Source organism: Scylla paramamosain, chromosome 24, assembly GCF_035594125.1.
Source record: "Scylla paramamosain isolate STU-SP2022 chromosome 24, ASM3559412v1, whole genome shotgun sequence".
NCBI lineage: Eukaryota > Metazoa > Arthropoda > Malacostraca > Decapoda > Portunidae > Scylla > Scylla paramamosain.
Window position 1 is genome coordinate 17,100,608 of NC_087174.1, and position 17,911 is coordinate 17,118,518.

General features: G+C 37.5%; 1 protein-coding gene across 7 annotated transcripts in view; it reads right to left on the reverse strand.

The window, feature by feature from the left end:
• Nucleotides 1-17,911, reverse strand: part of LOC135112823 (beta-hexosaminidase subunit beta-like) — a 165,632-nt gene that overhangs the window by 134,955 nt on the left and 12,766 nt on the right. For 6 of the 7 annotated variants that reach the window (XM_064027665.1, XM_064027667.1, XM_064027669.1 and 3 more), the window contains exon 2: nucleotides 3,206-3,359. The exons of the other annotated variant lie outside the window; for it this stretch is intronic. In XM_064027665.1, the coding sequence (XP_063883735.1) occupies nucleotides 3,206-3,359 (154 nt within the window). The remainder of the gene's footprint in view (nucleotides 1-3,205; nucleotides 3,360-17,911) is intronic. 7 annotated transcript variants of the gene reach the window in all.

Sequence of the window (17,911 nt, forward strand, 5' to 3'; positions counted from 1 at the left end):
ACCCCCTGAACAGTGCTTTAGACCTCATTGGGAGTAATTATCGTTTCGGCAGGTGTCTACTGCCTCCTCCTCTTATATATATATATATATATATATATATATATATATATATATATATATATATATATATATATATATATATATATATATATATATATATATATATATATATATATATATATATATATATATATATATATATATATATATATATATATATATATATATATATATATATATACATATATATATATATATATATATATATATATATATATATATATATATATATATATATATATATATATATATATATATATATATATATATATATATATAATGACCGATACATCCAGAAGTAATGATAAAGTTATATTTAGCGCTAGTCAGATCTCATCTAGACTTTGCCACACAATTCTGGTCCCCATGTTAGAGGAAGGATATAGATCAGTACAAAGAGGAATGACTGAAAGGATACCGCGGATGAGGGGTATCCCTTACAAAACGAGAGTGAAGCTATTAAATTTACATTCCTTAGAGAGATATTGGTTAAGAAGTGACCTGATAGAAGTCTTTAAGTCGTATAAGGGCAAGAAAAATAACCTGGATCAGTAATCAGGACGGAACAAGAAATAATGGGTTCAAGCTTGAAAAATTTTGGTTCAAGAAAGAGATTGAAAGTAACCGGTTCTCAAATAGAGTGGCACATGAATGAAACGAACTCAGTAATCGGGTTATTAACGCTATCATTAGGGAACTTTGAAAGATTAGCCACATATCTGGATATGGATGATATGTGGAAATGGATAGGTAGTTTTTATACAGGTGCTGCCACGTATAGTCCCTTATTTTCTTATGTTCTTATGTTTTAATGTAGCACTCAGTATACCGTCCTGAAGATGCATATTCTAAAACCGGCTCTCGTGATACATCTTGATGTACTGAGAAAATGTTGGGAGACACGATGGAAACATACAATATTCACCAGTGTCCTGCTAAGATTTGGCATCAAAATATATTTGTTTCTTTCGTATGTGACATGATATATGAAGTTTTATGTTAATTGTATAACAAATAGATAAGTAAACCTATATAGAGAGAAAAGAATATCATTCGTCCCAAGGTGACGCTACATCCTAAACTCGAGTTAATATGCGTAATATTTTCCTCGTTTTACCATATTGCTCACTCTCTGGTTGATGTTGGTTGGTAGAAATGTTCTTAATATTTATTAGTTAGTCCGGTAACACACTAATGACGGAAAAAAAATTCCCTGCCTACCGTTTTTTTTTTTTTATTGTAAAATTAATTCGGCTAGTGATTCTGGCAGTTTTACAGACTATTGCGAACAACCCAATTATGAACCTCCTGCTTATTTTTAAGAAAACAAATCCCAAGGGTCAGAAAATCAGTTAAACCTTTTCTCTTTCTCTCACAATCTTTAAAGATGAATAAAGTTTGAAAGATTGTCAATTTTATACATGACAACCCTCTTCGGGCAACGAATTGTTTAATAACAGTGATCCAGTTTATAGTATCAAAACACTAAATTAACATCGAAAACTTGGCCATCAGGAAGAGCGTTTAAGTTCTGGTTAGTTCATCCTTTTCCTAATAAGGGTGACCGCTCTAATCCTAAAAAAGGCGACCGTCCTATTGCTTTAATTTCCTGCCTATCTATAGTTTTTCAATCTATCTTCAACAGGAAGATTCTTAAACATCTATCACTTAACAACCTTCTACCTGATCGCCAATATGAGTTCCGTCAAGGTTGCTCTACTGGTGGTCTGGCTTTCCTTACCGAGTTTCGGTCATCCTTTTTTAGAGATTTTGGTGAAACTTTCGCTGTTGCCTTAGAAATATCAAAAACTTTTGATAAAGTCTGGCACAAAGCTTTGATTTCCAAATTACCCTCCTACGGTTTCTATTCTTCTCTCTGTAACTTCATCTCAAGTTTCCTTTCTGACCGCTTTATTGCTGCTGTGGTAGACGGTCACTGTTTTTCTAAATCTATTAACAGTGGTGTTCGTCCTGTCACCCACTCTCTTCCTATTATTCATCAATGAATATCCACTCATACGCTGATGATATATCATCCTGCACTTTTCCGTCTTTTCGTAGACGTCCAACCTTTCAGGAAATAAACAGTTCACGCAGGGAAGCCACAGAACGCCTGACTTCTGATATGTCTAAAATTTCTGATTGGGGCAGAGCAAACTTAGTATCCCCTCGAAAGTTCAATTCCTTCATCTATCAACACGACACAGTCTTCCAGACAACTATCCCCTCTTCTTAAATGACACTCAACTGTCCCCTCTTCTGCACTGAATATCCTTGATCTGTCCTTTACTTATAATCTAAACTGAAAACTTCACATCTCATCTCTAACTAAAACAGCTTCTATGAAGTTCGGCGTTCTGAGTCCTCTCCTGCAGTTTTTTTCATCCCCCAATCTGCTAACTCTGTACAAGGACCTTATCCGTCCATGTATGGAGCATGATTCTCATGTATTGGGGGGGAGGGGATTCAACTCATACCGCCCTCTTAAACAGGAGGGGAATCAAAAGTTTTTCTTCTTATCAGCTCCTCTCCTCTAACTGACTCCTCAGGCTCTTTCTCTTCGCCGCAATGTTGCATCTCTTGCTATCTTCTACCTCTATTTTTCATGCTAACTGCTCTTCTGATCTTGCTAACTGCATGCCTCCTCTCCTCCCGCGGTCTCGCTGCACAAGACCTTCTTTGTCTCAACCCTATTCTGTTCACCCCTCTAATGCAAGAGTTAACCCGTATTCTCAATCTTTCATCCCTTTCTGTGGAAAATTCTAGAACTCTCCGCCTGCTTCTGTATTTCCACCTTCGTATGACATGAATCCTTTCAGGAAGGAGGTTTCAAGACACTTATCCTGTATTTTAACTACCGCTTTCGACTTTGTTTGGGGATCGGCACTTCAGTGGGCCTTTTTTTTATTGTAGCTTTGTTGCCCTTCGTCGGTGTTCCCCCTACATAAAAAAAAGCATAGTGTTTGATATTTTGGTTTTAGTTTAGTTTAGTTTAGTTTAGTTTTGAACCTTAAAATAAGTTCAGAATCTCTCAGTAATTATGAAAGAATTTGCGATGTTTCAGAACTTTTACAACTAGAAAGAAAATACAAAGCAAAGCATTGTTCAACTACGGTCTATGACTGAACATAATCCACATACTCACATGAAAGTGTCTGGATGAATGACCAAATGCTTAGCGTTGCTAATATCTGCGAACTGGGGGCGCGGCCATATGTCTCCCACCGTAGGAGTCACCATTGGAAACCCGCCCATTACTTGCCTCATCCATCCCGTCGCCAATATTAAATTCAATAGAACTGAAGAGAGATAGAGAAAGAGAAAAAAATGTGATCAACATATTACTTCTCATCTTTTGGTAGTACCGGAGATAAAATAAGCATAAATAGAAAATGATGATTTTACTCAAAAAAGTAATATTTTATCCAAGAAAATAAAGATTATCAATTACTACTCATGCTACGAATAACTACTTTAGTACTGCTACTTTTAATTTTAAACCAGTGAACTAAATTATTTACCATTACCACCACCATCGCGTCTACTATGCTTTCAGAAAGTGTAATTATGATTTAATTAAATTATAATTTATTGATATGAGAGTAATTTAAAATTTGAATTTCATTTTCCATTAAAAGGTAATCGCAATTGAGTGTTTCGGCTACAAGGTAATTGTAATTGCAATTGTCGGTTCCTTTATATGTGTTGATTTAAATGACACAGTAATGCATAAACAGCAGTTCAGCCCATATTGTAGTGCAAACAAAACTAAGACAACACTCGCCAAGTGTAAATCATGTACACTACTCTCTTATCATACTGGGATAAGTTTCCACTATTATTATACAGAAGTCACACTGCTGTATAATATCGCATATATGATGAGGACAAATTTTCTTAATAGTGATAAAAGTGTGAAACGAAACTAAGTTTTAATTGGTAACGTACCTGTAACCTGAATCTTTGGCTAAAGTGCTTAAGTATCGTAACAGAACCTTTGGACATGCTTTGTATTTGCCTGTCTTACTGTCAAAAAACAACAATAGAGGCTGTCTTGAGCAATGAGTACCTATAGATGCAGTATAAGCTAAAAGCTTTGATCAGCATATAAAAACAATTAACACCATAACCAAACTTTATACAATTCAAGTTGAAGAAATTATATATATATATATATATATATATATATATATATATATATATATATATATATATATATATATATATATATATATATATATATATATAGTTACGGAGAGGAGGATAGAAGCTGTAAAAGGGTAGTCTGAAAATTAAAACTTTGTGCTAGACTCTAGAAAGTTGTGAAATGATAGATGTTTAAGAACCTTCCCGTTGAGGACAGATTCAAAAACTTTAGATAGGCAGGAAATTAAAGCAATAGAACGGTAGTATGAGGAATTAGAACGGTTACCCTTTTTTAGGAACAGGCTGAATGTAGTCAAACTTCCAGCAAGAAGGAAAGTTAGATGTTGACAAAAAGACTTGAAGGATTTTCACTAGACAAAGTGCAACCACGCAGAACAATAGGAGGGACCCCATCAACTCCATAAGCCTTCTTAAGGTTTAGTTAGGCCAGTGAGGGAGTGGAAACCATCATTGCAAACATTTTTTAATGAAGTAGTCAGAGAGTGGAGGAGAGGGAGGAACAAGCCCTGAATCATCCAAGGTAGAGTTTTTATCAAAGGTTTGACCGAAGAGTTCAGCTTTAGAGATAGATTTGATAACAGTGGTGCCATCTGGTTAAAACAAAGAAGACAAAAAGAAAGAAGCAAAGTTATTGGAGATGTTTTTGGCTAGGTGCCAGAAGTCACGAGGGGAGTTATATCTTGAAAGATTTTGATACTTTCTATTAACGAAGGAGCTTTTGGCTAGTTGGAGAACAAACTTCGCATGGTTCTGGGCAGAAATATAAAGCGCATGAGATTTTGCTGATAGAAGGCTCAAGTACCTTTTGTGGGCCACTTCTCCATTATGTATAGGATGAGAACAGCCTGTGTTAAACCAAAGTTTGGAAGGTTTATGTCGAGAAAAACAGTGTGAAATGTATGCCTCCATACCAGACACTATCACCTCTGTTATGCGCTTGGCGCACAGAGACGGGTCTCTGACACGGAAACAGTAGCCATTCCAAGGAAAATCAGCAAAATACCTCCACAGGTACCCCCAATAAATAGAGGCAAAACGCCAGAGGCACCTCCGCTTTGGGGATCCTGAGGAGAGATTGGAGGGATACCACCAGCCTCGGAGTCCCCATCTGGGGAGGGGACCATAAATGTCCCCAGGTCGGACTGCCTTTCCGTCGACGACCCTAAGTGTCTTGACACCCCCCTCAACTTTTTCTTCATTAACTTCTGCAACATTCGCGTTCTAAGATCTAATTTTCAATCTGTAGAACACCACCTCTCCTAACTCCTCTGACTATAAGAAATTCTTTGACTACTTAACTTCCATAGTGGAGCACATTCTGACCCTCTTCCCTTTTGCAGAGATCTCCATTCTTGGAGATTTCAATGTTCACCACCAGCTTTGGCTTTCCTCTCCCTTCACTGACCATCCTGGTGAACTAGCCAACAACTTTGCTATCCTCCATGACCTAGAGCAATTGGTGCAACACCCTACTCGTATTCCTGACCGTCTTGGAGATACGCCCAACATTATTGACCTTTTCCTGACCTCTAATCCTTCTGCTTATGCTGTCACCCTTTCTTCTCCGTTGGGCTCCTCCGATCACAATCTCATATCTTTATCTTGTCCTATCACTCCAATCCCTCCTCAGGATCCCCCTAAGCGAAGGTGCCTCTGGCGTTTTGCCTCTGCTAGTTGGGGGGACCTGAGGAGGTATTTTGCTGATTTTCCTTGGAATGACTACTGCTTCCGTGTCAGAGACCCGTCTTTGTGTGCTGAGCGCATAACAGAGGTGATAGTGTCTGGCATGGAGGCGTACATTCCTCACTCTTTTTTTTCGTCCTAAACCTTCTAAACCTTGGTTTAACACAGCTTGTTCTCGTACTATACATGATAGAGAGGTGGCCCACAAAAGGTACTTAAGCCTTCCATCACCAGAATCTCATGCACTTTATATTTCTGCCCGGAACCATGCAAAGTCTGTTCTACAACTAGCCAAAAACTCCTTCATTAACAGAAAATGTCAAAACCTTTCAAGATCTAACTTCCCTCGTGATTTCTGGCATCTAGCCAAAAATATCTCCAATAACTTTGCTTCTTCTTCTTTCCCTCCTCTACTTCAACCAGATGGCACCACTGCTTTCACATCTATTTCTAAAGCTGAACTCTTTGCTCAAACCTTTGCTAAAAACTCTACCTTGGACGATTCTGGGCTTGTTCCTCCCTGTCCTCCACCCTCTGACTACTTCATGCCATGTATTAAAATTCTTCGCAATGATGTTTTCCATGCCCTCGCTGGCCTAAACCCTCGGAAGGCTTATGGACCTGATGGGGTCCCTCCTATTGTTCTCCGAAACTGTGCCTCCGTGCTTGCACCTTGCCTAGTCAAACTCTTTCAGCTCTGTCTGTCAACATCTACCTTTCCTTCTTGCTGGAAGTTTGCCTACATTCAACCTGTTCCTAAAAAGGGTGACAGTTCTAATCCCTCAAACTACCGTCCTATTGCTTTAATTTCCTGCCTATCTAAAGTTTTTGAATCTATCCTCAACAGGAAGATTCTTAAACATCTATCACTTCACAACCTTCTATCTGATCGCCAGTATGGGTTCCGTCAAGGCCGCTCTACTGGTGATCTTCTGGCTTTCCTTACTGAGTCTTGGTCATCCTCTTTTAGAGATTTTGGTGAAACTTTTCCTGTTGCCTTGGACATATCAAAAGCTTTTGATAGAGTCTGGCACAAAGCTTTGATTTCCAAACTACCCTCCTTCGGTTTCTATCCTTCTCTCTGTAACTTCATCTCAAGTTTCCTTTCTGACCGTTCTATTGCTGCTGTGGTAGACGGTCACTGTTCTTCTTCTAAATCTATTAACAGTGGTGTTCCTCAGGGTTCTGTCCTGTCACCTACTCTCTTCTTATTATTCATTAATGATCTTCTAAACCAAACTTCTTGTCCTATCCACTCCTATGCTGATGATACCACCCTGCACTTTTCCACGTTTTTTCATAGACGTCCAACCCTTCAGGAGGTAAACATATCACGCAGGGAAGCCACAGAACGCCTGACTTCTGATCTTTCTAAAATTTCTGATTGGGACAGAGCAAACTTGGTATTGTTCAATGCCTCAAAAACTCAATTCCTCCATCTATCAACTCGACACAACCTTCCAGACAACTATCCCCTCTTCTTCAATGAAACTCAACTGTCCCCCTCTTCTACACTGAACATCCTCGGTCTGTCCTTTACTTATAATCTGAACTGGAAACTTCACATCTCATCTCTAGCTAAAACAGCTTCTATGAAGTTAGGTGTTCTGAGACGTCTCCGCCAGTTTTTCTCACACCCCCAGCTGCTAACTCTGTACAAGGGCCTTATCCGTCCATGTATGGAGTATGCTTCACATGTCTGGGGGGGTTCCACTCATACTGCTCTTCTAGACAGGGTGGAATCAAAAGCTTTTCGTCTCATCAACTCCTCTCCTCTAACTGACTGTCTTCAGCCTCTCTCTCACCGCCGCAATGTTGCATATCTAGCTGTCTTCTACCGCTATTTTCATGCTAACTGCTCTTCTGATCTTGCTAACTGCATGCCTCCCCTCCTTCCGCGGCCTCGCTGCACAAGACTTTCTTCTTTCTCTCACCCCTATTCTGTCCACCTCTCTAACGCAAGAGTTAACCAGTATTCTCAATCATTCATCCCTTTCTCTGGTAAACTCTGGAACTCCCTGCCTGCTTCTGTATTTCCACCTTCCTATGACTTGAATTCCTTCAAGAGGGAGGTTTCAAGACACTTATCTACCAATTTTTGACCACTGCCTTGACCCTTTTACGGGACTGGCATTTCAGTGGGCATTTTTTTTATTGATTTTTGTTGCCCTTGGCCAGTGTCCTTCTTACATGAAAAAAAAACAAGACAGAGATAAGAGATTGTGATCCCAAGAGCCCAACAGGAAAGATAGAGTAACAACTTAAGCAGAAGGATTAGAGGTTAGGAAAAGGTAAAAAATGTTGGGTGTATCTCCAAGACGGTCACGAATACAGGTAGGGTGTTGCATCAAATTGCTCTAGGTCGTGAAAGATAGCAAAGTTAAAGGATATTTCACCAGGATGGTCAGTGAAGAGAGGAAAGCCAAATGTGGTGGTGAATATTGAAGTCTCCAATAATGAAGAACTGCACAAAAGGGAAGAGTCACAGTGTGCTCCACTTTGGAAGGCAAAGAATTTCTAATAGCCAGAGGAGTTAGGTGAGAGGTATACAGCACAGATAAATTTAGTGTGAGAGTGACTCTGTAGTCGTAGCCAGATAGTATATAATACCTGTATGAGCGTCAGCTTCATGCAATATTCTATTTATGATTAATCCTATTAAAACTCTCTCATATCGTTGCTAAGGTTTTCTAATCGGTTTACATTTGACCATGAGATTTGCCTCTAAATAACACTTTTTTTTTTTTTTATATAATAACGGGTTTCCGTTATTATAACATATATAGCATCATCGGTAAGACATATACAATTAAAAAAAAAAAAAAAATATATATATATATATATATATATATATATATATATATATATATATATATATATATATATATATATATATATGTATATATATATATATATATATATATATATATATATATATATATATATATATATATATATATATATATATATATATATATAAAATGGGCCTACCTGTAATGACATTCAGATAACACCCAAGAAATACATAATACACTTTGGCTACCTTAGCTATACTATTAGAAAGAGACTCGGTACCATTCTTAAAAAAAACAATATCCTGATACTAAATTAATTTTATTTTCATCTTCACCAACAATTTTACTGTTGGTCTCGTCTGCAACATCATTTATGAATTTAATTGTTCGAGTTGCAAGACTCGATATATTAGAGAAAGTAAGAAAAAATCTAACATATAGAATCAGTGAGTATAAAGGTAATTTGATACCTACACAGAAACAGTTAGCTCATCCCCCCTTTTCAACAATAAGAACACATTCACATGCACATGATCATCCCTTTACAGAGAAGGACTTCAAAATATTAGATAAAGTTGACACTCATGCAGATAATAAAACATTAGAAGCTATTTACATTAAACACTTCAAAGCTGAATAAATTATAAATAACAAATTATCATCATCCCAACTATTATAAACTCGGAGCTTTGGTATCCGAGTTAGCAATCAATCTAACTCCCACATCACCACCCCATGTTGGTCCTCATCATACGTCGCTGTCTCACACAATCTAAACACTTAAGTTTCAAAAATTACTGTAGAGTTATTTCGAGGGCTGGGTAAAAACTAGTTACACAGTCGGAAAGAGCAATCATTCTGCTATATGATCTATATATCTAAACTTTCAAGAAAGAAAGCGAGTAACGGAAATCGAATGTTGATTATAAACTTTAATCTTTGTACTTCGATGCGTCTGAACTCCACGCCTCTGCGACGCGTCTACCCACGCTATCTTGTTTCTCTCTCTCTCTCTCTCTCTCTCTCTCTCTCTTGTCATCTTCCTCTTTATCTATTCAGTTTTATTTCTTCTTCTAGATATCTCTCTTCCCTATTTCATTGAATATATATATATATATATATATATATATATATATATATATATATATATATATATATATATATATATATATATATATATATATATATATATATATATATATATATATATATATATATATATATATATATATATATATATATATATATATATATATATATATATATATATATATATATATATATATATATATATATATATATATATATATATATATATATATATATATATATATATATATATATATATATATATATATATATATATATATATATATATACATATATATATATATATATATATATATATATATATATATATATATATATATATATATATATATATATATATATATATATATATATATAAAACGTATCTTTTATATAAGTTCTTTAGCAAGATTTCTTTTGGATGGCGAATGACTTACTGTCTTACTTGTGATCATAAACCATAAAATGTCATACATATAATGTTCATATTAAGTCAGTAATGCACACGCGATTTCCCTGTGCCACTCAATTTACTGTGTAGCCAAGGTTCGTAGAATAATGACAGACTGATATGAAGTGCTTATCAGGGACCAGCTGGAGAATTCCCATTGCAGTGACATACGTTACTTCTCACCACCAGAGTTTCCACCCTGTAAGTTGCCACTCTCACTCCTTTGGGTTTCCTTCTTTTGATTACCATTGTATTTCCCCCAACGTATTCTTTCTTTATAAGCCACCACACTCACTGCCTTATAATATTTTTCTGCATTATATTTATATTGCGTTTTACATTATATGTCTCTCTTATTTTTTTCTTTTCTTTTCTATTTATTTATATTTTTTTTTTTCTCATCCTACAAGTCGACTAACAACTTACAGCATTGCATTTCCTGTTAAAAGTTCAACATCAGTAGATCAATTAGACTGAATGGACGGATTTGTGGATATATATATATATATATATATATATATATATATATATATATATATATATATATATATATATATATATATATATATATATATATATATATATATATATATATATATATATATATATATATATATATATATATATATATATATATATATATATATATATATATTTTTTTTTTTTTTTTTTTTTTTTTTTTTAACCTTCCTACCGAAACATCTTACTTTTTTTTTTTTTTTAAGTTACACGATAACACCTTGTATCTCTATTTCGTACATGATATATACGATGTTAATTCCATATACACAGTTAATACTCAGTCATTTTGGTTAATATTCAGTAAGAAAAAAATACGTGATAAATACGTGATAATCAGTGTTGTCCCTCTCGAGGGAACCACATTCTCCAGGTAGGAATGCTTGACTGTTACTATGAGTTGGCGACCGAGAGTAGAAAGGGCTTCAGCCCCTCCTGCTCTGCCCAATTTAGTGTGAGAGGGATACCTATGCTAGCAAGGCCGCTAGTGATGGATCAAACGAAATAGTTAATGGCAATGCAACGCACATGCAAGCCGTACTGTCCCATCTGCTGCTTCTGATGCTGGAAGACCATGCGGGTTAGCTTTTGAGTCTTCTCTTAACATTATTATGCTAATTAATGTATATCTTACCGCGCTATCCACTCTATTATCAAGCCTTTTGGAATACTTCTCCGTATCCGTCTCAAGTATGACAATGAAAGTCGTTGCAATCGGTGCTATTTGACATTTACTTTTTTTTTTTTTTATATGTAAGAAAAGCACCGGTAAAGGTCAAAGGGTAACTGAGGTGCCGATCTCCGAACAGAGTCAAAAACGGTACTCAAAAATTAGAGGATAAGTTTCTTGAAATCTCCCTCTTCAAAAAGTTCAAGTCAAAGGAAGGTGGAAATACAGAAGTAGGCAGAGAGTACCAGAGTTTACCAGAGAAAGGGAGGAATGATTGATAATACTGGTTAACTCTTGCATTAAAGAAGTGGCCAGAATAGAGGTGAAAGAAAAAAAGTCGTGCAGCGAGACCGTGGAAGGAGGGAAGGCATGTAGTTAGCAAGATCAGAAGATCAGTTGGCATGAAAATAGCGGTTAAAGATAACAAGAGATGCAACATTATGGCTATAATAAGGAGACTGAAGGCAATCAGTTAGAGGAGAGAGATTGATAAGACGAAAAGCTTTTCATTCCACACTGTCTAAAAGAGCGGTATGGATGGAGGTCCTCCATCCCCTCACCGCCCTCAAGATGTAAAGCATACTTACTCCATACATGGAGGGATAAGGCACCCGTACATAATTAGCAGCTGGAGGGTGAGAAAAAACTGGGGGAGACAACTTAGAACACTTACGAGTATCTTCATAGAAGCTGTTTTAGCTAAAGATGAGATGTGAAGTTTCGAGTTTAGTTTATAAGTAAAGGTAAAGAATAGACTGAGAATGTTCAGTGTAGAAAAGGGGGACAGGTGAGTGTCATTGAAGAAGAGGGGATGATTTTCTGGAAGGTTGTTTCGAGTTGATCGATGGAGAAATTGAGTTTTTGAGACATTCAACATTACCAATTTTTTTTTTTTTTTTTTTAGGAGAAACACCAGCCAGGGGCAACAGAAATCTGAAAAAAAAAGGCCTACTGAGAAACCGGTCCCGAATAGGGTTCGAAGTGGTGGTCAGAAATTAAAGGATAAGTGTCTTGAAACCTCCCTCTTCAAGGAGTTTAAGTCATAGGAAAGTGGAAATACAGAGGCAGGAAGGATGCTCCAGAGTTTACCAGAGAAGGGGATGAATGATTGGGAATACTAGTTAACTCTTGCATTAGAGAGGTGGACAGAATAGGGATGAGAAAAAGAAGAGTCTTGTGCTGCGAGGCCGCGGGAGGAGGAGAGGCATGCAATTAGCGAGATCAGAAGCGCAGTTAGCATGAAAATTGCGGTAAAAGATAGCAAGAGATACAACATTCCGGCGATAAGAAAGAGGCTGAAGACAATCAATTAGAGGAGAGGATTTGATGAGACGAAAAGCTTTTGATTCCACCCTGTCTAAAAGAGCGGTATGAGTGGAACCCCCCCCCGGACATGTGAAGCATACTCCATACATGGACGGATAAGGCCGTTGCAGAGTTAGCAGCAGGGGGGAGAGAAAAACTGGCGGAGACGTCTCAGAACACCTAACTTCATAGAAGCTGTTTTAGCTAGAGATGAGATGTGATATTTCCAGTTTAGTTTATAAGAAAAGGACAGACCGAAAATGTTCAGTGTAGAAGAGGGGGCCAGTTGAGTGTCATTGAACAAGAGGGGATAGTTGTCTGGAAGGTTTTGTGGAGTTGATAGATGGAGGAATTGAGTTTTTGAGGCATTGAACAATACCAGGTTTGCTCTGCCCCAATCAGAAATTTTAGAGAGATCAGAAGTCAGGCATTTTCTGGCTTCCTTGTGTGAAATGTTTACTTCCTGAAGGGTTGGACGTCTGTGAAAAGACGTGAAAAAGTGCAGGATGGTATCATCAGCGTAGGAGTGGATAAGGCAAGAAGTTTGGTTATAAAAGATCATTGATGAATAACAGGAAGAGAGTGGGTGATAGGACAGTACCCTGACGAACACCACTGTTAATAGATTTAGGAGGAGAACAGTGACCGTCTACCACAGCAGCAATAGAACGGTCAGAAAGGAAACTTGAGATGAAGTCACAGAGAGAAGGATAGAAGCCATAGGAGGGTAGTTTGGAAATCAAAGTTTTGTGCCAGCCTCTATCAAAAGCTTTTAATATATACAAGGCAACAGCAAATATTTCACCAAAATCTCTAAAAGAGGATGACGAAGACTCAGTAAGGAAAGCCAGAAGATCACCAGTAGAGCGGCCTTGACGGAACCCATACTGACGATCGAATAGAAGGTTGTGAAGTGATAGATGTTTAAGAATGTATCTATTGAGGATAGATTAAAAAAACTTCAGATAGGCAGGAAATTAAAGTTATAGGACGGTAGTTTGAGGGATTAGAAAGGTCACCCTTTTTACGAACAGGCTGAATGTAGGAAAAACTTCCAGCAAGAAGGAAAGGTAGATGTTGACAGACAAAGCTGAAAGAGTTTGACTAGGGAATGTGCAAGCACAGAGGCGCAGTTTCGGAGAACAATAGGAGGGACCCCATCAGGTCCATAAGCCTTCTGGGAGTTTAGGCCAGCAACGGCATGGAAATCATTGCTACAAAGGATCTTAATGTGGAGCACGAAGTAGTCAAAGGGTGGAGGAAAGGGAGGAACAAACCCTGAATTTTCTGAGATAGAGTTTTTTGTGTAAGTTGAGCGAAGATGTCAGTGGTGCCATCAGATTCAAATAAAGGAGGGAGAGATGAAGAAGCATATTTATTGGAGATATTTTTGGCTAGGTGCCAGAAGTCACGAGGGGAGTTAGATCTTGAAAGATTTTGAAACTTTCTATTAATGAAGGAGTTTCTGGCTAGTTGGAGAAAAGACGTGGCATGACTCCGGACAGAAATAGAAAGCGCTTGACATTCAGTTGATGGAAAGCTCAAATATCTTTTGTTGGCCACCTCTCTATCACACATAGCACCAAAACAGTCTATGTTAAACCAAGGTTTAGGTTGAATGAGTGAGGAATGTATGCCTCCATGCCAGACACTATCACCTCTATTATGCCCTCAGCATAGAGAGACGTATCTCTGACACAGAAGGAGTCATTCCAAGGAAAATCAGCATAGTATCTCCACAGATCCCCCTAATTAGCAGAGGCAAAACTCCAGAGGCACTTCCGATTTTGGGGATCCTGAGGAGAGATTGGAGCGATAGGACAAAATACAGATATGAGATTGTTATCGGAGGAGCCCAATGGAGAAGACAGGGTAACAACATAAGTAGAAAGATTAGAGTTTAGGAAAAGATCCAGAATGTTGGGTGTATCTCCAAGACGGTCAGGAATATAAGTAGGGTGTTGCAACAGTTGCTCTAGGTCGTGGAGTATAACAAAGGTAAAGGCTTAAGAGAGAAGAAAACCAAAGCTGGTGGTGAACATTGAAGTCTTAAATTAAAGAAGTGAGATCTTTGTGAAAAGGATGAGACTCATCATGTGCTCACTTTGGAATTTAAGTAATCATTTTTCTTTTTTTTTTTTTTTTTTGATGTGGAGGAGTTAGGTGAGAGTTATACATCACAGATAAATTTAGTTTCAGGGTGACTCTGTAGTCGTAGCCAAATCACTATCTGACACAGTGGTGGCAGTGGGTAGATCACTGTGTCAGATAGTAATGAAGTTAGCATTGCAGATGTGGTGGCTCGTTCAAGTTCTTCGGTAATGTAGATATGGTAATGTGAATTTACGTTGGTAAGTGGTTTTAGATATTATTGTGCGAGTAATGGAATAACACAGAAACATGTATCACTTTTTCTTCCTTTAAAGATGATCTGCAGAACACGTGTGGTTTTGAATGACACTGACACGACTCTGGCAATGACAAGAAAGTGATTTGATGCTTTCAGCTCTGATGAGTGATTCATATATAACTCAGCAATGTATTTATGCAAAACTTTTCCGATCAGGATCGGAAGATGACCAATAGAGAATGTGAAATGGCTGGAAAGGGAGTATTTGGGCCAATCATATGTGATATTAATTTGGCCAATGACCTGCGAGGAAGGAAACACTGATGATTTCCCTAAGGACATTGGCAGAATGTGAGGAATGTGTGATTTCCCTTGAGATGGAGAAGAGAGGAGAAAACGGTTAAAAATAGGAAAGAATCAACCATGTGGGTACACTGAACACGTTGAAGCACACTGAATTATGAAATATATATACAGTAATAATAATGATAATAGTAATACGACTAATACAATGATAATAATAATAATAACAAAAATAATAATAATAATAATAATAATAATAATAATAATAATAATAATAATAATAATAATAATAATAATAATAATAATGATAATTATTGTTTTTATTATTATTATTATTATTATTATTATTATTATTATTATTATTATTATTATTATTATTATTATTAATGTTGTTGTCATGTTATCGGCCGAGTTTACCTTTAAAAGAAACACGTTTTCTTAGTGTCCCCCGTTAACCTTATTATTGGTTATAAGTTAGTGTAAGGCTTATTTACTCATTTTATATCATGTAGTATTGTTCTCTTCATAATTTAAGTTCTCTATATCTTCGTATGTATAAGGGAGGAAGTGTAACTGAGGTGAAAATATGTTGAAACGAGGGGAGCTTGAGTGGGCAACAACACATTCCAAGAAGGGGAACGCAGAGCGCCTTGGGTCGTGAGTTAGAACGAAGGGAAGGCGTCTCTCAAGGAAGAATTTTGGTGCCGATTGGTGATGGAGTGAGTGTGTGGAGGTATCAGTGGTGTAGCGGTATAACCTTCATATTCAGGATCAGGTTAGTGAGTTTTTTTGTGGTACCAAGAGCTCTTGTCCGCTGAAATTCGGTTAGTCAGTTCTGCCGGTGACGCTGTTCGAAGGGATCATAGGTCAAACTGGCAGCCATTTTGTGAGTGGAGGCTGTGGTGTTGACCTTGGAAGCTGGTGTTGTGGTGTATTGGTGATTTTAGGGATGGTGTTATGGTGTTATGGGTGATCTTTGGCGATGATGGTGATGTCCTATGAGGTTTGAGGAGGTGAAATTTGGGAATTATTATTTGGGGACGCGGTGATGGCGTCTGTGTAAATTCCTGCGGTTGAGGGAAATATTTCAATGACTGGTGGAGCTGTAAATGGGTTCTGGTGTTGTGTGAAGTGACGAGAACGTCATGTATTAACGTTTACTATCTCATGTTGTTTGTGAATTATCATTAGTATTAATATATATGGTTGTAACATAGAATAATCGTGTTTTCTACTCCACCAACATTGATCTGGTATTAGAGGTGATTCCAGGTGTGCTGTATCAAGGTAAGGTTAGAGTGAGAGGGTGTAATTCTGGCGATTTCGGATAGGTCGGGTAGGCACTCGAAGCCTTTAAAAATCCAGACCTTTAAAACTTTCTGGGATCAGTGTAACGTCCACTTTCTTGGAAAGATAACCAGGATCGTACGATCGTAAGTGAGTAGAGATCGTAACAGAATATGGAGGCCCGTCCGAGATTTTGAACATTTGTGGAGTGTAACGATTGTTACCTGGTGATTGTCATTGGGAGAAATTCACCTGTGTGAAATATTTCCTTAAACTGTGCATGTATTTTTTGTGTATATTATTTTGTGGTGACGGTATTGGTGTGTAAAGGAGTATTCTGTTGGGGTATTTTTGAATACTCAGTGGTGTAATATTTGGAGGACTATTTTGTGGAGGGTAGTGATTGTATTCATGGCCGCTAAACGTGTTGAGGCGTTGTTCTGTCGAGGAGTATGCATGATTTGTACCAGGGAGGAATTGTGTTCTGTGGCTGAGAGGTTCCAAGTGGGGTTGAAATCCAAGAAAAAGGAGGAAACGTAGGCGTAGTTGAAAAATGCTCTTGTGGAGAGGAGCTGTTTTGGAAACGATGGTGGTGAAAGTGAGAGTAGTGATGGGGAGAGTGTATAGGAAAGTGCGGGGTCAGTGAGATAAACCTGGGTGCTCTTGGTGGAACTGATGGCCTTTCTAGTAGTGAAAAATTTGAGTTAATGAAACTTCAGATGCAACTGCAGAAGCAGAAAGAGGTGGAGTTGCAAAAAGAGTAAATGCAAATACAGAAAGAAGTGGAGTTGCAGCAGATACAAAAGGACATTGAGATAGAAAAAAAAAATAGAGCAGAAAGTAGAAATAAAGTAAATGAGCCCAGGGTAGGAAATGGTGCTCAAGGCAACGGGGATTTAGAGAGATAGGTAATCAGTATGCCTAACTTTGTGGAAGGGGAGGAAGAAAACTTCTTCACTCAATTTGAAAAAAAAAAAAAACTGCAAAGTTGAGGGGATGGGATGAAAATGATTGGGCATTACTGGTCCAGTCTAAATTTGAGGGAAAGGCCCGAGAGGCATATGTGAATTTGAGTGAGCAAGAAGCGAGTGATTATGAAGTGGTAAAGGAAGTGGTGTTGGGATCAACCCATCTAAGTCCAGGTGTGTACCGGGAAAAGTTCCACAGGATCACAAAACGCCCAGGTGCTACTTATCTCGGGATGGCTCGAGAGGTCGGTCTTAAACTGGACC